The following is a 21,397-nucleotide window of genomic DNA, read 5'->3' as shown; positions in this document are numbered from 1 at the left end:
TTCCAAAAATAAAAAATGAAGCAAATCAAATGCGTGAACAGGGATAATCTCCGAGCGGCGGGTGCGGAGATTATGTAATATGTATGTGCGGGGTCTGCACAATTGCAAACTGGACACGTTACTATATGGCGTCATTATATACAGGACGGCGGGGGCAGCGCCATTCGATGTTGACTATTATTATGAACGGCATTTCAAACATTAATCAACTAGTACAATTACTGCGTTAAATTAATATCTCACAATAATCATGCGCGTATGTCCAAATTTTAATATATATATATATATATTAAACAGTGGCGGCTGTAGAGTTGCAGCCCTTATACTAGAAAATAAAAATTCATGTTTTCAGTTCATATAGATCAAGGTTTCCCAAACTTTTCTTGCAACGGAACATTTTGTAAATCCTGAAATATTCACGGAACACCATTTTTCTGGAACCCTATATAAGTTATTACTGAATTGTTACTGCCCACCTTTATAAATTATTATATACATATCTAGTACGTTTCATGCACGCAACATTCTGTTGTCCCCAACGCATCCTTTGTCCGTTAATATTGTATTCCGTTGTAATTTTTATTTATTTATTAAAATATATATATAATTTTTTTCTACCCTTATTTTTAATATATTTTACGACGAGAGCAAGTTGTGACATCGCGTTACGAGCTTTTCGTTCTTTTTTTTTCTCCCTCGCACCCTTCACCATACGCTCGTCCTGGACGATGCTTTAATTTTACACACGGCAATCAATTGAAACAATGCCCTACACTTCCCACAATCAATTAATCACATGGCGTATATGATGTCAACGGCGCGATATGAGTCTCCTATTGCAATTAATTATTGACGTCGCCCTCACAAAGGGCTGTCCAAGTGGAGCGGGTATTTTGTTACAACAAGAACCGAACAACGGCAACATAAACCAAAAAAAAGAAAAGTGAGAAGAATTTGCATGTGCGTTATTCGTGTTAAAAAAAATGTAACCGTTCTATTAGCACGTATTCAAGAGATTTAATTTCGCCCCTGCTACCGCCGTCGCCCCCGAAATGCATGAGCGGTCGTTCGATAAATTCCCAGACTGGACTTGGTTTACGGTTACCATCGACGTTGCTCTATTGCATAGAGAATACCATTACCTTTGTTATTACAGTCGATTTCGCTTAATGGGGACACTTCGGGACAAGTATATTTTCATTTGTATATTTCTTAAAACTTTAGTAATTAATATACTATTGAAGGGAATAGCGAAATGTGTCCAGCGATATGGGCTAAAGTTCTTTTCCAGCAACAAAGTTTATTCCAAAACCTTATTTTGACTTTTCTGCTAATATTTTTAATTTCATTTTATAGTAATAATAAAAAAAAACTATATTAGTAGAGTGGCGTTAACCGAGGAAGCGTTAAACGATGTACTTATAGTGAAAACAACTGATCTCTTGTATCCGTACATATTGTTTGAGACTTACTCGTATAACCTTGGGAAAACATAAAGCACATGTAGGGGATTCCCTGATTGAGAATGTCATGCATGGATTGTGTTCACAATAACAAAGATACGTATAAAATATAACTGATTTAATAACATGTATGCATTGGAAACAAGAATGTCGTTGCATTTATTTGACTGGCTGAAACGGCTTTGCGTCATACTCAATACATCCAGGAAAATTGGGGGAGTTAACTTGTTGTTCCATACATGTATTACTCATCGAATTGATGCGCATCGAGAATGATACACGTTAATAATATGAAAATGTTGAATTCCGAATGCGATCCACGGTAATTTGATTAAATTCCTACACGAAATCCATACTAATCTATTACCTACTAAGAGGGTGCACAACTCCTGCCGCCTCCTGCGACGTGCACATGCTATAAAATATAAAAATATGTATACAGCCGTATTTTTCATACGCTTGTAAAGGTTACTTGTCGTTGATTTTATTTCATATGTCGAGTATTGTATTATATTACATTTCCAGAAAATTCGCGTTCCCTAAACATTTACAAAGCGTACGGCGAAAACGTATATTAAAAAATTGTTTCGGTACGAAACTGCTCTGTAGTTTCCCTTGCAAAACTGAAAGTGCTTAGCGAACGATCAAGCTCGCAATTAAAACTGTTTTTCAATATTATTCCAACCAATTAGTAAAGCTATTTCAAAGATGCACATTTAATATGAAGTTTCATAATGTGCATAGTGAAAAGATTTAATAAACTATAGCAACTATAGTTTGTAATTATCGCTGTGTTTCCTGCTCTATATTACATTTATGTCATTCAACTTATGCTGAATATTTAATTAGTAAGTAACAAATCAACATCAGTTTCCTTCATATTTTATGTTATATTTAATATATTTACATTAATTAAAATTAACTCAAATTTAATAATTAATATAAAATAACCTAAATATAATTTTGTAACAAATTTGATTAATTTGTAAATGGAAATCTAATAAAACCATTTTTTGAAGTATTTCTAATTTTTATTTAAATATTTTCGTAAAATTTAATAATCTATTATGAAATTATAAGATTAATTTTTAAGCTTTTATATTTTAAACTATGCAAACTTTATGATTTACAAATTCGTTTTAATTAGTAATGAATAATATATGATCTTGCTTTACATAATTCAGATAATGATTAATGAATATAAACGCAAAAGTAATTTTCTGATTATAAATAAATAACAAACGACAATTAATAGAATGCAATGAATACAATAATTAGATTTAGAGACAATTAATGGAATTTTAAATTAACAGATTGTTTAATTGAAATTAAATAATGAACCAAAAAGAAATCTATTAATAGGTTGGATCAAATGTATATTTGTTTACTCGACATATTTGACGTTTCTAGAGGTTATGAATGGGATTTAACATAGCAGCACACATTACATAATCGTTTTTGCTTTGCTGCCCAATTATTTGTGAATTAATGGTATAATTATTAAGCGGCGAAAGGGCCGGAATAATTTCTTAGTGAGCTAAATAATGTAGTTTAATTCATTTCCTCAGTGAAACAAAACAGACCGTTTTCTGTGGAATCCCAGCAATTTGTAAGTTATCCCGACTGCGTACTCTTCTCGTCGTTTTTTTTGCTCTCTCCAGTCCTCAGCGAGTTGTATTTAACTTATTCCACTTTTATTTTAGCTCCTTGCTTCCGAAGCCATGGGGCTGCGACGGGACGAGAGAAGGGGGGTGTAAGAAAATGTTCGGAAAAGTTCACCGCTTTCCTTTTATATAATTTTTTTTCTCTTTCTTCTTCTTCTCCCTTCCTACGTAATTATTTGTCCGCAGCACATTTCCATTACGCATCGCGACTAGAGCAATGCAAAAATTGCAACGTATCACGTAAACTCTGACTTTTCGTATGCTTTTATCTGGTTCACAGTGGAATGAAAACATTGCGGTCGATGATAACCAATCATGTGAATTCGGATCAGAATAAGAGAGGATTCCCTGAGCAGGAATGAGCTTCAATGAATATATACGTGACCTTGATTTGTACCAAGGGACTGCACTTATTTTTTCTCAATGATAGCAAAATTACAAGAAAGAAATCTTTAGATCATTTGATATTACATAACTCACAAGAAAAAAATCTATTAAAGATTGCCTAATTCGGACCACTTAAAATATTTAATTAGTATTGAATAATTAATATTGTTTTTGTCAATTTTGTACTATACTTGTATCCGTGTAATTAATACAAAAAAAGTAATTGAAAAAAGCAAATATTTTAATTGACAAATTTTGTATATTTAAAATATGTAAATAGATTGTGGTTAATGCATAAGTTGATTGTTGATGAAAAGCAATTTTCCGATCCACGTAAGGGAGGCTTAGCGTGTCGTCGAGGATATATAGAGGAGCACAGCTAATTTCATAGCAGACTTTGCGCGAGATCCGAAATAATGTTATTAAAATAATGTGAGCCACTCAAAAATTCATTTAGGAGATTGCATCCCTTCCTTCTAACATCGTTGCGAAAATAAATTGTGGTTTGGATGAAATAGTGATTGCCGTTTCTGAAAAAGATTAGTTTCAGTATTGCATCCTAACTTCTAACTGAAAAAGAAAATGTACTAATTTATAATATTGCACAATGCAAGTTGTGATATTTTTGAATATTTTATATTGAAAATATCAAAAATTCTCAAATAAAAAAATACGAATTATTACGAATATATTTTCAATAGAAAATGCTTTGAATAGATTTTATTAATTATAAGCATCACAAAAAGACAGTTAAGAATGATAGTAGCAATTTCTATAAAATTATCTAAAAAATAATAAGTTATATAAGGACTTTAGAAAGTGCATATACCAAAGTCTTTTATTTTGGTATAGAATTTCAGCAATTCAATTTTTTTTTAGTTGTATTGCAATTGTATTTCAGGTGAAAAGCTGATTGAATAATAGAGACAAAAAATGGTTTTTAGTTTTAAAATTAGATTTTGAATGTGTGTAAGTGATTATTTTTCCACTTGGGCTTGGTTATAATGTATGGAACATGTATAACGATTGTAATGTATGGAATTTGTTCGAATTGAAGTTGGATTTTTCAGCATGATTATAACGAGAATGATTTGTATATTTACGATGATCGGTTGAATGGAAGGCATATTAGCGTTGACTAACTAGTTTAGTTCAGTAGCTATTTGGTAGCGCATCCAAATGGTGTCTACATTAGCTGACCATTGTAGAACTGTGGAGTGTATAATTTCACAACAGAGTCTCACGCCTCTATTGTAAGGCTGACAGTCAGAATTGCACGCTGGTTCCTGCTGGACAATAGATACTAATTTATACACGAGACAGTGGCGGTGTTTTCTTTGTTTCTACCTCGGAACGGCCCCCCTTATTATTAGATATTTATTGTTTGCTTTTCTTCGGCGAAGCCTGAACTCTGCCCTCCCACAACAATACCAATTATAAAATACTCACAGTCAACGCTGACTTTTATACGCTTGCTTACAGCCGGAGGGACTCCATTGCTGGCAATGCAGAGGTAAGCTCCCATATCCAGACGGGATATCTTCGTTAGCTCTAGGTTCTCACCCTCCCACTCGGTAACTGTTGAGCAAACGAACACATACATAGGATAAGAACAGCAAAATAAAAATAAGTGCAGAGTATAATTCAATTGATTCACCGGAATTTATGGGAAATATAAAAAAAAGGAAGAGACGGAAAAAAAGAAGAAGTAGAAGCCGAAGGCGAAGGAAAGAAGTAGGTGTGGATGTGGCAATATATTTTGATTGTGGCCAAAGTAAAAAGTTTTATAAAGGCATTCACTGACCGGTAAGTGTCTTGTTTATGGTGATCTTAGAGTTATCGTCCCTGCGCCACTTGACGCTGGGATGCGGGGATCCCGTGGCCCTGCAGTTCAATGTTTCGTTCGAGCCTTCTCTGATAATGACGTCGCTGCTGCTCAAGGAGTCATCGATGTTCGGAGGTACTGTAACAACAAAGATGGACAGATATTAAAGAAATGGCAATTAGAGTTTAGATGTACACGTTTATGTTTGTTCCCAGAAACGGCAATATCCGGCGGGGAGGAAATAAGGATGGGACAAAATGAAAAAAAAAAGGATGAAAGAATAAGAAACAAATAGTGGAGATGGGGGAGAAACAGCGATGCAGGCGAGATAGAGAGACAAACAGCCAGTTGTAAATATCGCAATTCCCCGTCGGGACAAGTTTTGTCTCGGAAAAGAGGGAAAACTCCCGTCATAAATTTATCTATATGACAATCGGCTTGCGGAATTATTGTGTATATTTTTACATAGATTGGGCTAAGTTTCCAGTTTTATTATAATGCCGGCAGGAGCTAACGATCGAAGAGCCATCCACGTAACATGTGCGGGGTCCCGAACTTTGCTAAATTATATTCCCGTATTCCTGGATGCCCGACACGTCCCGGATTACCCGTCCCCGTGTCCAAAACTTGATCATTTTTATTTATCTCCTCTTTTTTTTATATTCTTTATTTATTTATTTACTTGCTTTTTTTTCGTACGAAACAAGCAAATACGTTTTTGGCTTATGCCCAATATCCGAAAAATTCAGATGGCAACTTTTCACTTTTTGATCGTCCCTCTAGGATATACCCACGATTTTAACATCTTGTCCCGTGTTTTTTTTTACTTTAATTCTCTTCTTTTATTATTTTTATCTTCAGTTTTGCAATTGTCTATTATACAACATTCACCTATACACACCATAGTAATATTAGTAATTATAACTAAATATAAACTAATCAAAGTATAAATATTGGTAATAATTATAGCTGCTTGTAGTCTTAGTAATAGTTCTTAGTAATAGTTACTACTACGATTTGATAAATTATCATTTGCAATAAAATGATTATCATCAAAAATTATTAATCCATAGTTTGTTACAAATTGTAATTCTATAACAACCATTCCCGATTTGATAAAATAAAAGAGAAAAAAATGGGTAGCAAATAAGAAGTATACTTTTCATAGCTTGATTGAATACTACGCTTGAGTAGATAAAGTCGGTATTCGAAGAAGGTTGCAGAACTTACACAATTTGATTGTATAATAGCTGGGAAAGGTCGTATCTTCCTTTATTGTTGTTTTCATCCTTTTTATTTCTCTATTTTTCTTTAATAGTTTCGAAGATCAATCAACGATGTTGTGATACCCTCGTATTAAGATATGTTGATCAACTTTCCGTTGTTTTTTCTTCTTCTAGTCAGGTACATTAATTCTTCTAATTGGCTGAATATCTTCGAGTTTACTTGTTGTTTTCAGCGAAGTTCGACCGTATTTCAACAAGGACACAGCTGGCAATCGCATCTACTCATAATCGAAACTTCTGCTCGAATACTTCGTATAATCTCTATGTGCTAATTATATCAAATCTGTTAAAATTATATTTTATAAAATAATATTAATAATAGTTTCTTCTATATATTTTTATATCCAATAATTGTAAGTCGGTTAAACTATAATTTATCAAGTTTGTTCCGTTAAGCTCTGTTCAAAGTTAGTTTTCACTTCTTGTTGAATAATAGTTGAATATTAGATACACATATAGAAGGTAAGATAAAGTGTTACTAACTATTCTTCATTTTTTTTACTAAGTCTTCTAGTTTATAGGACTGTGAAGTTTCATAAATAGTGATTTTAAATGATATGAAGTCGTGCAAATTGCGAGTTTGGTTAATTTTGGTTTTGGATGAAGGGAAAAGTTTTATCTGATGGTTGGGGTTGACGACGACAGGTAGCTAAGGAAACGGTAATGGCATTGCGGCCCATAAATAAAAATAGCATTTGAATGATGGTTTCGGTTTGGAAAGGTCCCCGAAGGTGGCGAAACCGAAGAAGATTATGATCTGCGTACCCCCGTCGCTTCCATTGACAGCATAGTAAAAGCGTGAAGGGTGGTCGCAGTCCTGGGTCCTATAATGGCGTGAAATCCAGTGCGGATCATCTGCTATACAAGAAGGCCGTTTTCGAAGATCAAAGACTTTATTACACTACCTGTTTCCTGATTAAGGGGCATCCCTATCCGTCCATATACCACCGCCTCCCAACAACCGCCCTCGGCATATTATCGACCGTTTATTCGCCGAATAACTAACTGATCGGCTCGTCGCACGTTTGAGATGAACGTATCGATTTGCGATCGGTAATAATGAGTGCGCTGAATACATACCATGGGAGGATGAGGAAAAGGAGTAGTAGAAGAAGGCTCGTCTTTAACTTTAGTTTCACGTATACAGACGCGTTTAGTATGGACGTGGCGTGGATACCTCAAGTGAAATGAAACGTAGAAACATCTTACTTTTATCAACAGAAAAATTCTTAATGAATTCTGGTAGTTAAAAAAGTTTGCAGCGTTCGAGCATTGGGCTTGCTGCAGCGAATAATAATGCACGTGGCTCGAGGGTCAAAGTTCATCCCGTAACCACAAGGGCCTGCTGTCTTGGGAGCAGCAGCATCCGAACAACACTCAATCGATGTCCAGCCGACCCTTACGATCCCCATCCCCTACCTCCCCCTAAACCAATCACCTCCAAAATAAACAAATTAATGATCGACCCATCGCCTCAAAGCTGATTCCCAGATCCCAACGTGCGAACAACGTGCAGCAAGAGATGCCCTTCATTTCATTAAGCTGAACCGCAGATGGAAACGCCTCAATAACATATTAAGTGATCCTGCACCAAAGCTGCTGTATCCCATTCATACTAAATCCCGTCGGTATCATCCACATCTCCAAAATTACTACAACAACAACACAACCTCCATTATTATTTTCGTCATTAGGGAATGTTTGATTGAGATGCCTTTATGTCCCTTTAATATCAGACCCTGAGAGTCGGCTACTCTCATTTTTTTTTACTTTCTTCTCTCTTAACCACAATAAACATTTCATGCCAATTTGCGTGTACACTTAAAAAGCGATGCAGTTTTAACTTCATTTATTCTCCTTCCGCACAACTTGATCCTTTCTGAAAAGACTTGCGTAAATATCAATACTGATTTCAGCACACCCCCACGGATTTACTCCGACGAGATGTCCGACAGATCATTAATAGAGATACAATTGCACCACAGCATTTGTTTCAATCAAGATGAACGATTTTCAAAATGAGGATAATGATGTCCTTTCTACAAACTTCAAATTTAAACTTTGTATTTTTTTTTCTAATCATTATAATAAACTATAAGAAAGTAATTAAACTTATGTTATTAATTAATTTCAAACTACTTCGAAATTGATGCAAATAAATAGATTGGAAATCGTTGGAAAATAAATTTAAAAATTATCTGATATTGATGAGAATCAAAGAGTGCTTGAACTACAATGCACGTGCATTGTGTGTATTTGTGATCCCGAATTTCCGGATTAATTTGTATTAAAACAAATGAATGTGCCATAGCGGATGCAGCCACAGAATATTTAATAATGAATCACGTGACGACATAATAATATTATTAGTGTTCATTGTTTACCGGAGAATTACAATCAAATTATAATTTATGGAAATCGCGTATGTTTGCTAATTAAAATAGCGATGCGAGTTGATGCACGAATTTAATAAGATACCTATTATTAATTTACCTATCAATGAGGTATAATGTGAAAGCGTTATGAAATTTCGAAAAATTATTGTTTTAAAAAGTTCCAAACTAATTTGGAACATAAAAAGTTTACTTTATTTTCTTTCTGATTTAAAGAAATTTAATTAAGTAAATAAAATAGAAAAAAAAATTGGGAACAATAAAAATTTCATTGTTTTCAACTACTGTTGAAAATTATACTGGCAGTTTTTTTTAGTTACTGTTTGAAATATTTAATTTAAGTATTGAAGTGAATAATGAAATGTTGTGAAATGTTTGTAAATTGCAGTAGTAAAAAATGTTGTGATTGGATGAGTTGATGGCAAAGTACTGTTTGTAGTGGATAAGTTGAAGTTTAATGGTTAATAAATGTATTTACGAGTAGAAAAGTTATTGTAAACACGGTAAAAAGTGTTTCGGTGATTTCTGTTTGTCTTGAGCGAGTTGTTTGCGTTCGGACAGCCTATGTTTATACTACATCCATATGTAGGTCCCTGTCAGCTCGTGAAGGGTATATAGAATCAAGGGTCCCCCGGATATTATAAAAATCGATAAAAATGAAGTTATCAGAGGGAGATATATAAAATGAGCAGTAGTTTAGTTAACTGAGTTCTCCACTCGGTCCGGTACTGATTGGCCGACCGGAAAGGAATTGAAACAGGCCATGTCCCTCACAATTCCTGGACGCATTAAAGGTCCACTTGATTGCGGCCGTATTTCTTCTCGGGGGGCGGCGGTCCACGGCTTTCATTAAACTGGACTACCCCTACGCTCCGCCACCCCCCGTAAAGCCGAGGCCAGTCACTCACTCAGTTCCCCCCAAAACCAATGCGACCAAATGCGAGCCATTGTCGACGCCGAAACTTCCAATTGACTCCGACGCCCGGCAATTCATTCCGAAACACGTAAAATAATTAAACACGTGAACGGTGCTAAGCGTTTATGATAATCCGGTGCTAGATTTCCGGGAAGGCAAGGAATGCATAAATTGCCTCAAAAAGACTGTGCGCAAACAGCGGCTGTGGGATGGAAGTGAGCCGGTTAACGTAATTGAATTTTGAATGATTATTATTGCACAAAGTTGAAGGTGTTTGAAGTTATCTCTTATAGTTCTTGTCTAAATTGTGTGGCCTATCACCAAATCTAGCTTTCGTTTAGCCCTGGAATTAATGCGACCCTCAAGCTCGCTGCGTCAACACCGAGCGCCCCCTCAAGACTAATCTTTATTCAACACTTATCACCTTTTCCCAATTACGTAGGAATTTAAATATTTATGTCAAACCCAACGAGCCGTCATATTGATTCCAGACTCTCAAGAACAACGCAAGAAAATATATACAGTTAACGCCCACTTAACGCACGTTCGATTATACGTACATAATTATCAACTTCTATTTCATTGAAATTCATACAAACTTGTACAATTATTAATCGAACCATAGTATGAAGTATTCATATTGTGTATTTAACTTCTTTTCAAGTTAGATTATGGCATTACCTAGAAACTAAAACTCGTTTAAGGAAACAAAAATAACTAACACTAACACTTGATTGAAATAAAATTGAAATTTATCCACAAATACATATAATGATCGAGAGACAGAGTGTATGTTCATATGAATATCGAGTACGTACGTATGAAAAATAAGACACAAGGTTATTTATTTGGAAATAAATCATACGATTAATGTAGATTCACTTAACAAATTTATGAATTATGTACGTTAACTAAGCGCTGACTATCTATAATTAAACGTAGTTACAGTAAGGAATTCCTGTATTTTTTTGTACTCTCTTTTGTTTTGCTTCTTCCTGTTTTATCGCAAGCCATATTTTTTAATTAGTCCACGCGTTGTTGCATAAGCGTGGCGCGAGGTTGTCTTCGGGGTTGGCGGAAATGATTGATGATGCGTCTGGTTCGTTTAGACAGGCCACGGACATTGGCATACAAGCTGTCGGATATTTGGGGGGGTTGGGCGCAGATTAAACCATTATTACATTAAGGGAAAACCAGACCCCGCCAAACCGTCGCACTCCCACCACCCCATGTTCCTGGCCGCAATCTACAAATACCACCGCTGCTGTTTTAAAATTTATTAAAAAATCCTTCCTCAAACACACCCCAAAACTGTAGATTTATAACAATAATAACAACATTCGAAATCGCTCTTACTTTGCTTCTTTAATACATCGACATTTATAGTATTTAAAACACTTTTAAAATTAATTCAGATAAATTGTTAATTGGATAACAACATTAGTTACGGAAAATCTTAAAACTATACTTAATAAGATTTTATAAAACAAAATAATTATTGAGATTTAATCTTTAAAAAAGATAATTAATTTCAAAACTAAGATATAATTGCATAAAGATATAATTGATAAATATGTTTTTAATTTGAAATATTTAGATCATTTTTAATGATCTTCATTAGTACTGCATTACATATAGATACGTCGGTGATTATTTGCATAGATTCCAATTAGAAACGACAGAGTATGTGCATGTTGGAGTTGCTTGTTAAATATTATAACTGTATTCCACATAACATCATCATTTAGAGAATGGCTTTTATAAATCAGTTTGTTATTCTACAATATCTCTGACGTCTCTTGTCTCTTAGCTTCCAATGCAGTTTGCTGAATTTAAATGCCAATTAGATTCGCTTTATTTAAGTGTACTTTTTCCAAGTGAGTTATTACAAATTACAGAAAATATCTTTTACATATAACAAAACTGAAACTGAAGGAATGTAGTCGTTTTTTTTTAAATATGAATCAAAAATTGGTCAAAATTATATACTAATTGTAGTATGACGTGGCATGTCCAGAATAGAAAGTTGTTGGAAAGCATTAGTTGAGATGAATGGTGAACGTAACAATCATACAAACTGAAACAGGGCTAGCAATCAGATAAACTTCAGTTCCGAAATGGATGAGAATGCATCGGATGAAAAACAGAAATGGTGTCGACATTTCATCACCACACATGCGCTAATTGAAGTTTATTGGCGAAGGCGCCTTAATCACTTAAGCTTCCACCCCTGACTATGGCCATCAATCCGTGGATCCTGGACTTTTTTTTATGAGCATGAAAGACTGTTCTTCCTTCCATCGACGTGGCATTCTCGTTTGCGGATTGATAGGAATCTAAGTCAATCGAGGCCCGAGGACTCCTCTCTGACCGCAATGAATCGTCTAGGACGACGGGGACTACTCCCCAAAAGCTTTTTCACGGAGGTCGACCACTCGTGACTCTACATATATTAAAAGCGTTGAGCGCCGAACTTTATTATACTTTTATCTCTTGTAAAATATGCGATCGCTATTCGTTTCGTTTTATTTTATTCCTCACTTCCATTCTGCATTTTCCACCCGCCGTCGTGCCTTCACACCTCACCCTCACCTACATCATGCTCTCCTCCCTCAACACGTCTCGTTCTCGAAACCGTATTAACCCATCCAGTCCCACCTGACGCCTTTTCGATTTCCACCTACTTCACTGTCATAAAAACCGAAGCCATGTGAACGAGTACGGTAGGAAGGAAGGAAGGAAGGAAAGGGGAACCGGAGAAAAAATCTGTTTCGCTATTTAAAACCCCCTCGTATAACTCATTTACTTTGACGACGTGTAATTCTCCACGCTCAATTCACCTAATGTGTTTATTTATTTATTCTCTACACCCTTCCTCCACTGAGACGATCCTCGCGACGCCCTGTTACATTGATTTTACACCGCGCCGAAATTGCCTTTTCAATTCATCTCCGCGCCAAACCTTTTAAACGGTATGTCATCTTAATTTTTTATCGCTCTACCGAAGGATATGTACCTTTTTATCGGTAAATGTTCCATCTCGTTCTGATCTAAATCCCATAATTTTGATTTTCCCGCCTACGAATTTCTTTCCTACAATCCTAAGGCCAAAGAACGCCCTTAACCATCAACTACTTTATATAGCCTTATCACATAACATTTAACTTCTACATTGGTGAAACTATGGCTTTTAACCTTGAAGATATTTCAATGACTCAGATCATCATTTGTAAAAAGTGACAAATACAAATTTTAGTCCTGTAAATGAAGTATTTTAACATATTTACAATTATTCATCATTAAATAGTATTAAATTTATATATATATTTTTTTTTTGTAAAGTTGTTAACAGCTGCAGAAACGTTAAAGAAAATGTAAGTTGTGCATCCACGTATCAGAGGGTTTTGCAATGAAAAGACAATATAAAAACAGGTAACAGTGAGATGGCCATCCGTGTTGCAGCTGATTCAGACAAGAATGTGCAATGAAAACTCTAGCGTCATAAATGTTGGAAGATGAAAATCGTGTTAAAAGGGAAGTGCGCCGTAAAAAAATGTTACGACAGTTAAAATTACCGAAAACGGTAGCGTTAATTCGCGACGGTTGCTATATATATATTTTCTTCTTCATCGCATCCCGTCGACTCATTTTTTTTAAATTCACATTGTTCTGTCCCTTTGTTTCGTCCTCATCATCATTTACATCTGGTCTCGCCGAGACTATTAAATATATTATGGATATCCTGGTTGAAGGGTTATCGAGACGACAGGGTTATTATTTCGACGGTGATTTATAGTGTGGCACGTAAAGGAATTTCACCCCCTACCTAAGAAGAAATGAAGGAAAAAAAAAGACAGCGGAAAGTTGTGAATCCACTTTTCCGGGCGATGAAAACGGACAAAAATATGCTCATCGAAATCATAAATTCCATCCGGTTTTGCACGGATTGTTGCAAAATCCCATTTTCATCGATGATAATTGAATTCATTTGTTGCTATACAATTGTAGATAATCATAATGGTGATGGGTTGCGGGATGCGATAGATAAAAATAAATAAAATTGAAAATCAACAAATAGGAACAAAATTCAGCCCGATACATGTTATGTGTTTAATTTCAATTTATATATATACACATATATATTTCAGTTTATTGTAATTCACATCACGAATTCACAACAATTGTCGGATAATGGGTTTAAAGAATACACGATAAAATTCCTGCAATTCATTTAACTAATTTCAACAATTTGTTATAATTAAAACTATTTATTTAAATATAACGTGCGTACTATAGCTCAATTTATATTCAATTTAGTAATAATTTATTGATGGAGTTTTATGGATGTACAGGTAATTCCGCTTAATGAGGACACATTTGGTATTTGCTCGTTTTTTTCCTGTTCTTTACGATTTGTCCCTAATAAGCGGCTGTCTCAATTAACCAGTGACCCGACTGTATTAGCAATTTTATCAAAACTGAGCTTTTTACTTTATACTTGTAATTTTACTGTAAATAAGTACTAAAACTTTATCTCGATGATAGTAGTATTTAATAGGAAGTAAGTGTTGATGACGGATAGTAACTAAGAGTTAGATAGTATATTTTCCCTGCAGCGACATTAATTATAAATGAGGCTAAGGTTTAGGAAAACAGCTCACGATCGACCGGACAAACTTTCGGATTGCATTTGTTTCAATGCAACTTTATTTTCTCGCTTCACATCGAGACGAAGTTGGTAAATTAAGGAGAGCGTTGATGGAGAAATTCTACTGGGTACATACTAAAACCGCAAATCAAACCGTATTCCTACAATTAATATTCTCTATTTATAAGTTTTTAAAAAAAAACATTGACATATTTATTTTTTAGATTTTTGTGAAAAAATCATGCTTCAATCACTTGTATAATGTATATATAATTATGACTTTACCGTTTTTGAAATGGGCACATATTAAATCTATATATTTTTACATTTCTTTAACCCTTTGTGGACAGACAAGTTTTTTTTTAGTTAATTTATTTTGTTCAAATTCTTTTAATTACTTGCTAAAAAGAAGTATAATTTGTATAATATAATTAATATTTTCTTTTTTTTTATTTCATCTTAGAATTTATTTATTTATAGAATGTACTTTTTTTCTTTTGTATTGATGTCTGGCCAATAAATTAGTATTATTATTATTATTATTTATAAAAGTTTAAAGATATTTTTTGAAAAGTTTTCCTTTTAAAATGATATCTAAAGAAAATATCGATTGGAAACTCCATCATTAGAGAAATTGCATTCATTCGCTGTTATTGGAAAAGTAGAGTAATCTTGTTATTGATTCAATTCAGGGAATTGCCGCCATCCGTTTCGGACGCTATACATTCTAATTATGACCATATTCGAAGATGGAATCTATAAAAACCCGTGAAGCGAAGGGGAGCTCTTTTCGTTTACGCAGAACGAGTTAAGGAACTGGAGAAGAGGGAAAAGGAGAGTAGAGAAAAAAAAGTAGAATAGAGGGGTGGGAAGGAAGGAAAGAAGCGATCGGTGATCTGGGGGGAATGAATAGAACCAAAAGTTTTTTTTTCTTTCTTCCTCTCTGTGTATATTTTTCTCTCTCTCTCTTTCTCTCTCTACACTTTTTTCCGACGATTGCCAGGAATTAAATGCGTTCCCGTTTTAGTGCTAATAGATTTGATTTGATCCAATTTAATGTGCCCTTTGTGCGATCGAAAAGTTGGCGCTGCGAGTGTTGATCGTTTTAAAATGCATGGAAGTTTATCGAAATGAACTTGGTAAAAGCAAAGGGGAAACATTGACAATGGGTGTGAGAGGCGGCAGTGGAGGCGGCGGCGGATTCATGGGGTTTGGGTTTGTAGAGGCGGTGCGCATTATCAGTTCGCACATTCTGGGACAAAAGCTGACAATTACTAGATTTAAGGGAATTTCAGCCATCCCACAGATTTCAATTATAACCCCGAGTTCCAAAACCGCGATTCGATTCAATGTAATTGACCAGGTAATGGCTTTAACGACGGCTTCACCTTACACTGGAAATAGCGCAGCGTTAGTTTGCGCGAAGCCCCACCTCTAAATCATTACCATTCAAGATTTCTATTAGTTTCACTGAAATCCCCCCAAACCCCTTCCTTCCTTGCTTCAACCAACTAACTATTTATAAAAGGATAATCAATATCCAATATTAAACCAACAAAACAAAATTTTATTTCAACATCTAGTAGTTTTAAAAAAAATCTTATTTGAATTTATAAAAGGATAATCGAATTATAATTGTAGTAATCCAATATAAGATAATCACAATTAAATACTTAAATAAACTAAAATAATAATAAAGTAATTTGAAAATAAAATGTGTTTTATTAAAAAAAATATATAGTTAAGCGAATTCTGTTGAAGCTAGTCTTAAATTGGGGCAAGGTACTTTATATATCAAGTATAACAAGTGTTTAAAGACATAATTTAACCAAAATATTATATAAATTAATAAAAAAAATCGTGTCCATCTATAATTAAGATACCCAAAAGTGAAGATACTAACAAACGGCTTTATAGTTTCTCATGAACGGAAATTCCAAAGCCGATCAATAAATTCCAATGAGCAACATTGTTCCAATAAAATCGGTACCTTAATTTAATGTAATTACCTCAAGACTACGCGCGTTACACTTAAGACACGGTGTCAATCCATTTTTTTTAATTTCTCATCTTCATCATCATCATCTCACACATTGAAGAGATTCCTGAACTATATTCGCATTCTTCTCAGATCGATAAATTCCATGACTATATTATCTAACAGCACGAAATTAGCGATTTTTCACGTAATTTCACCGTCATCATCATTTCGCAGCAGATTTTCTATCGCTCTATATCTATTTATTTATTTTTGCTTTATTCGCACCCCATCGGAGTATTTTTAAGTAATTACAAAATAATATAATCCGCCAACGCCGCCGTTCGCAATAAAATAGAATTGCATATACGTGTATTTCACATTTTAATTGTTTAATTGTATATTTGTGTTGAAGTTAAGCGAGTTTATTTTTGGTCGATGCAATTAAACTCCGGATTTTCTCTCTCTCTCTCTTTTTTTTCACATTTGTTTTTGCAACAATTTTCCACGGACACATACAGTGGAGTGCTTTCAGAGCGCCGTGTGATTGGAAAGATAAAAATCATTTATTTTTTTCAGAGCTCTCCTCGTGGTCTATACATAATTCATATTGCGACCAATTCGAGGAATCAACGAACAACACCGATATTGTTTTGACACATTGACGGCGGTACGTGATTGCTTTAAATAAATTATACGACAGCGCGTGCAACGAATTTCAGTTTTTTCTCTATCGAAATTCACACTTTTCCAATACACTAATAACAATATTAAAATATTCGAATTGAAATCACGTTAATTTACATTTTATTTAGTGAGTTTATAATTATACTTATTTACATTTTTTTTGTTCATTATTTTTTTAAACCTCTATTCTGGTTTACCGCAAAATAAATGGTGGAAAATTTAAAACTTATTAAATATATACTAGGCGCATCCACCAAATCCAATACTTCTTTGGATGAAAATGAGACAATAAAGATTGTAAGTTAATTAAATTTGAATTTTATTTACTTTATATAATTGAAACGTTAAAATTGAAATGAATAAGAAAAATAAAATAGTATTCGTTGAATAAAGTTTACAATGTTAAATTAAGGTGAATACATATAAAAATGTTACAAGCGAATGGTTTGATGTGGTCTTTGAACTATAATATTAAAAAATCAGGTGGAATTACGAAAACAGCATTCTGGGATAATGAATTCAGCTGTGTAAACAGAAATATCTTGAAGTTGGAGTTTGTTCGGTTTGCATCGGCTGTCCGCAGTTATTGGTGTATAAATTATTTTTGCTCGAGGATCAATGAAAGAGATTGCATTGCAATTTTCAATATCTCGTTTCCCTTCCGCATGGCCGGCCAAGTGATATCAATTTTCCGCAAGGGTCTGCCCTTCTTGTCCCGTGAAGAGTAGCATCAAAAAAAAAAGAGAGAGAGAAGAGAGAAAAAGAATCATATTTGCATAAATAGATGCTTGCCTCTTATTATCAAGTAGTTCATTAAAACTTTTTAATGGTCGACCTTAAGTTCAATATAATAGTTTATATATATTGAATAAAGTAAGAGGAACGTTGAGAGGGTACAGAAAATAATACTTGAGTTCGAGATATAGTTTAATAATATTTTTGGTTGTTCGGTTAAGTTGTGATGTGAAGGTTTAAAAAAATGTTTTGGCCTTGTAGGTGAAGGCTTTGAATTGTGGACAAATGATCAATTCCCTTTGGGAACATTGGCGATCGAGGACGGCGAACTGCCCGGACACAATAATGGCCACCGGATTGCATTATATGTCCTCTGAATCAAGATGTTTCGCTCAATCATATTTGTATAACGTTGAAATGCTGTGTATTCGTGCAGTATAAACTCGTTCCGCTCAAAGACCTTATCGACAATGAAATCGCTGGATAATTATACCGATGACCTTTTTAGATTGTTTGGTGAACATCAAAATATTACCTTCATCTATTCATATTGATATTTGTGATTAGTACGTAAACTGATATATCTTTATCAGGGCAACCATTGAGCAAACATCTTAACTAATTGGGTTTACGATTACGTACCTCTATAACTTAACCTAAACTTCCTTCAACCATTAAAAGCTATCCGCAGAAAATAAACCGCACACATCGTTCTCTGAATATCTGACAAGCTTTCCATTTAATACCTCCTTTAACTACATAAAGAGGAAAGTTTTCACTATAATAATAAAGCACTATTAATCAATATCAAACTATACGATTTAACACGAAACATTTTAAACTTTATTCGTTTATTTTCATATATTTTGTTACAAACAAATCTATATATGTTTGCATTAGTTCCATTAAAGCTTTGGAAACAATTCAATTAATTTTACTAAAAAAATGAAAATAATTTAAAATAAACTTAATAAATGATTACAACAACAAATAAATGATTACAACAACAAATAAATGATTTATTTTTAATGGTAAAATAAAATTATATAAAGGTAAATTAATCTGAGAATTTAAATAGATGAAGTTATTGCATTTTGTTGTATAATTTTGTTTCTACACTATGCGTGATATGAGACATAAATATTTGTTAAGGTTACTAACTTTTTATTATTATGGAGTCTGGCGCTATTGAATATAAAGTAGTAAATTTAATAAACTTGAACATGTATATTTTATATATTTTGTATTATTAAAATTCACAATTATTGTGAAGGACCTACTATAAATATTTAACTACATTTATAATAATCCCTTTCCAATAATTATGAATAATTAAATTTATTTTTGTTGATTTATACATTTTTATTTATGTTACAATAAATATTATTAATAATAAAATATTATTATTACATATATATTTATTTAATTTTCGTTTATAATTATTTGTAATGATATTAACATAAATGAAAAATGATGGGTTTAGATATTATAAAATTTATGTAAAATTTGCTCGGATTATGCAATGAACATCTAGGGTGCCTTAAAAAAAATCTTGATGTATCTGTGTTAAAAGTAAATTTTTATTTCGTGCATATTTAAGCAGCTTTGGCGTAACGAACCTCGAAAAAGCGATTTGTTAAAATCGCCAGGGAAGAAGAGTGAAAGGAGTTTCGTGAGGAAAGAAAATATAAGGGTTCTCCGGGACGTATAAATCTTTCTTTACTAGAGTTTTCACTTCTCGAGGAGGGAATCTAAATTAATTAGTATTTGAATAATCGGCATAATGTTCTCCCCTCCGCGTGTGTTCCCTTATATATACATTTTTTGTGCTTACAAAAGTATTGCAATTAATTAGATTAAATGCGGGGGGCGTGGACACTTCTTTATTTTTTGTCCCTGAAGGGAGACGATCTTTTTGCGAAGCAGTAACAGATGAACAATAACTTATGAGGTCGCAGTTGTTAATTAAGAAATTACTGTTCCGAAACTTCACTTGTAATTCGCGCTGGGGGGCGTCAAAGGGGGAGGTTGAGCGTAGCGGAGGCTCCGCGCCACCCCCGAGGACATCGCTCCCCTAACGACGCTTTTCTTAAACGTTGTAAATCTTATTTCGCATCACTATCATAGAAATATATTAATTTTGGGGCTTTAAGCTGTCCCAGCGCACATTTCAGCTTTTTGCGTCGGGACACTTCGTCCCCCTATGTTACCTGGGGGCGGACCGTTTGCCATTTATTAAGTTCAAACTTGAAATTCAGCCGCACGCGTATCTACATTTTATCTCCGCGTGAATTCCGTGACTCCATTCCGGCCGCCTCCTTTATATTTTTTGCCGCCGGCAAGTTTATAGTTTCTGGGATCATTTCACAGGGGGCACGTGGAAAATGTGGCGACCTTTAAATGTAACATTTTCCCGATAGCATCGGCTATCGGGCGCCCAACACACCAGCCCACCCCCCGACGGATGCATGCAGAGGGGCGGAGTGTTTCGTCGGCCGCCAGCCGTGTGCATTCCACACCAATTAATTCATCAAATACATATTTCGATGGAATTCTAATTAATACAGGGGGCGGTGGCGACCCAGTCGTTGGGGGTGCGGCGCTCGTCTCGCAGGAGACACATCAGGAAAGAGCATTAAATTAAATTCAGTGGGACTTCGAACATGTAGGGAAAAACACTCACCGACAACATGCAGGAATCCGAACTGTGTTTTAGCCGTGACAGTATTTATTTGGCACATGTATCTCCCTTTATCTTCGTCCTGTACGTTGCTAATATGCAGGAACCAGGTCCTATGCTTGTCGTGAGTCACACTTATTCTGGGATTCCTTGTTATAACATGATTGTGCACTGTCAATATTGCTGATTGCTCGAAATGCATCCAAGCGACCTGAAACATACAAAAGATATATTGTCCTTACAAAACATCCTTTTTTTCATCTATATATCATCATACACATCTCAGTTGGACATATTGTACCAATACAAAATCAAGTGTGCATTGCAATTGTCTTTTAATAGAAGCGAAATAATTTAGAATTTTCCTAAATGTATCAATAAATTACATAATATTATTTGACATTATTAAAGAAAAAAAAATAGAACACAATAGAAATAAATAAATGTATGTACAAACTATGCTATCAATGTTAATTAAAATGTGTATATTGTGTATGTTATAATAAAGTAAATGAATAAGGGTTGTTAAAATATATCATATTTTTAATAAAAAACAAATTTTATTAACAAAATTTGATGGTCAATTTTGACTGTGGAAAAAAAAATGTAAAATGTTATTATAAAAAAGCATAGTAATAGGTTTTTCACCCCTAAATAATATTTTTTTTTAATTGTTTGAATTGATTTAAATTTGGTACTGAACTGGATTACTTCACTAATATTTCACGCTTTTTT

The 21,397-nt window shown here is 34.1% G+C and overlaps 1 protein-coding gene across 3 annotated transcripts in view; it reads right to left on the bottom strand.

Moving 5' to 3' along the window:
* Positions 1 to 21,397, bottom strand: part of LOC108564215 (lachesin-like) — a 106,813-nt gene that overhangs the window by 13,878 nt on the left and 71,538 nt on the right. For all 3 annotated transcript variants that reach the window (XM_017923174.1, XM_017923176.1, XM_017923175.1), the window contains 3 exons: positions 20,666 to 20,873; positions 5,319 to 5,477; positions 4,964 to 5,092 (listed from right to left, as the gene is read on the bottom strand). In XM_017923174.1, the coding sequence (XP_017778663.1) occupies positions 4,964 to 5,092; positions 5,319 to 5,477; positions 20,666 to 20,873 (496 nt within the window). The remainder of the gene's footprint in view (positions 1 to 4,963; positions 5,093 to 5,318; positions 5,478 to 20,665; positions 20,874 to 21,397) is intronic.

This window comes from Nicrophorus vespilloides, unplaced genomic scaffold (genome assembly GCF_001412225.1).
Source record: "Nicrophorus vespilloides isolate i.1.1-1 unplaced genomic scaffold, Nicve_v1.0, whole genome shotgun sequence".
NCBI classification, from domain to species: Eukaryota; Metazoa; Arthropoda; class Insecta; order Coleoptera; family Silphidae; genus Nicrophorus; species Nicrophorus vespilloides.
This window is presented reverse-complemented; position numbering and strand designations above follow the sequence as displayed.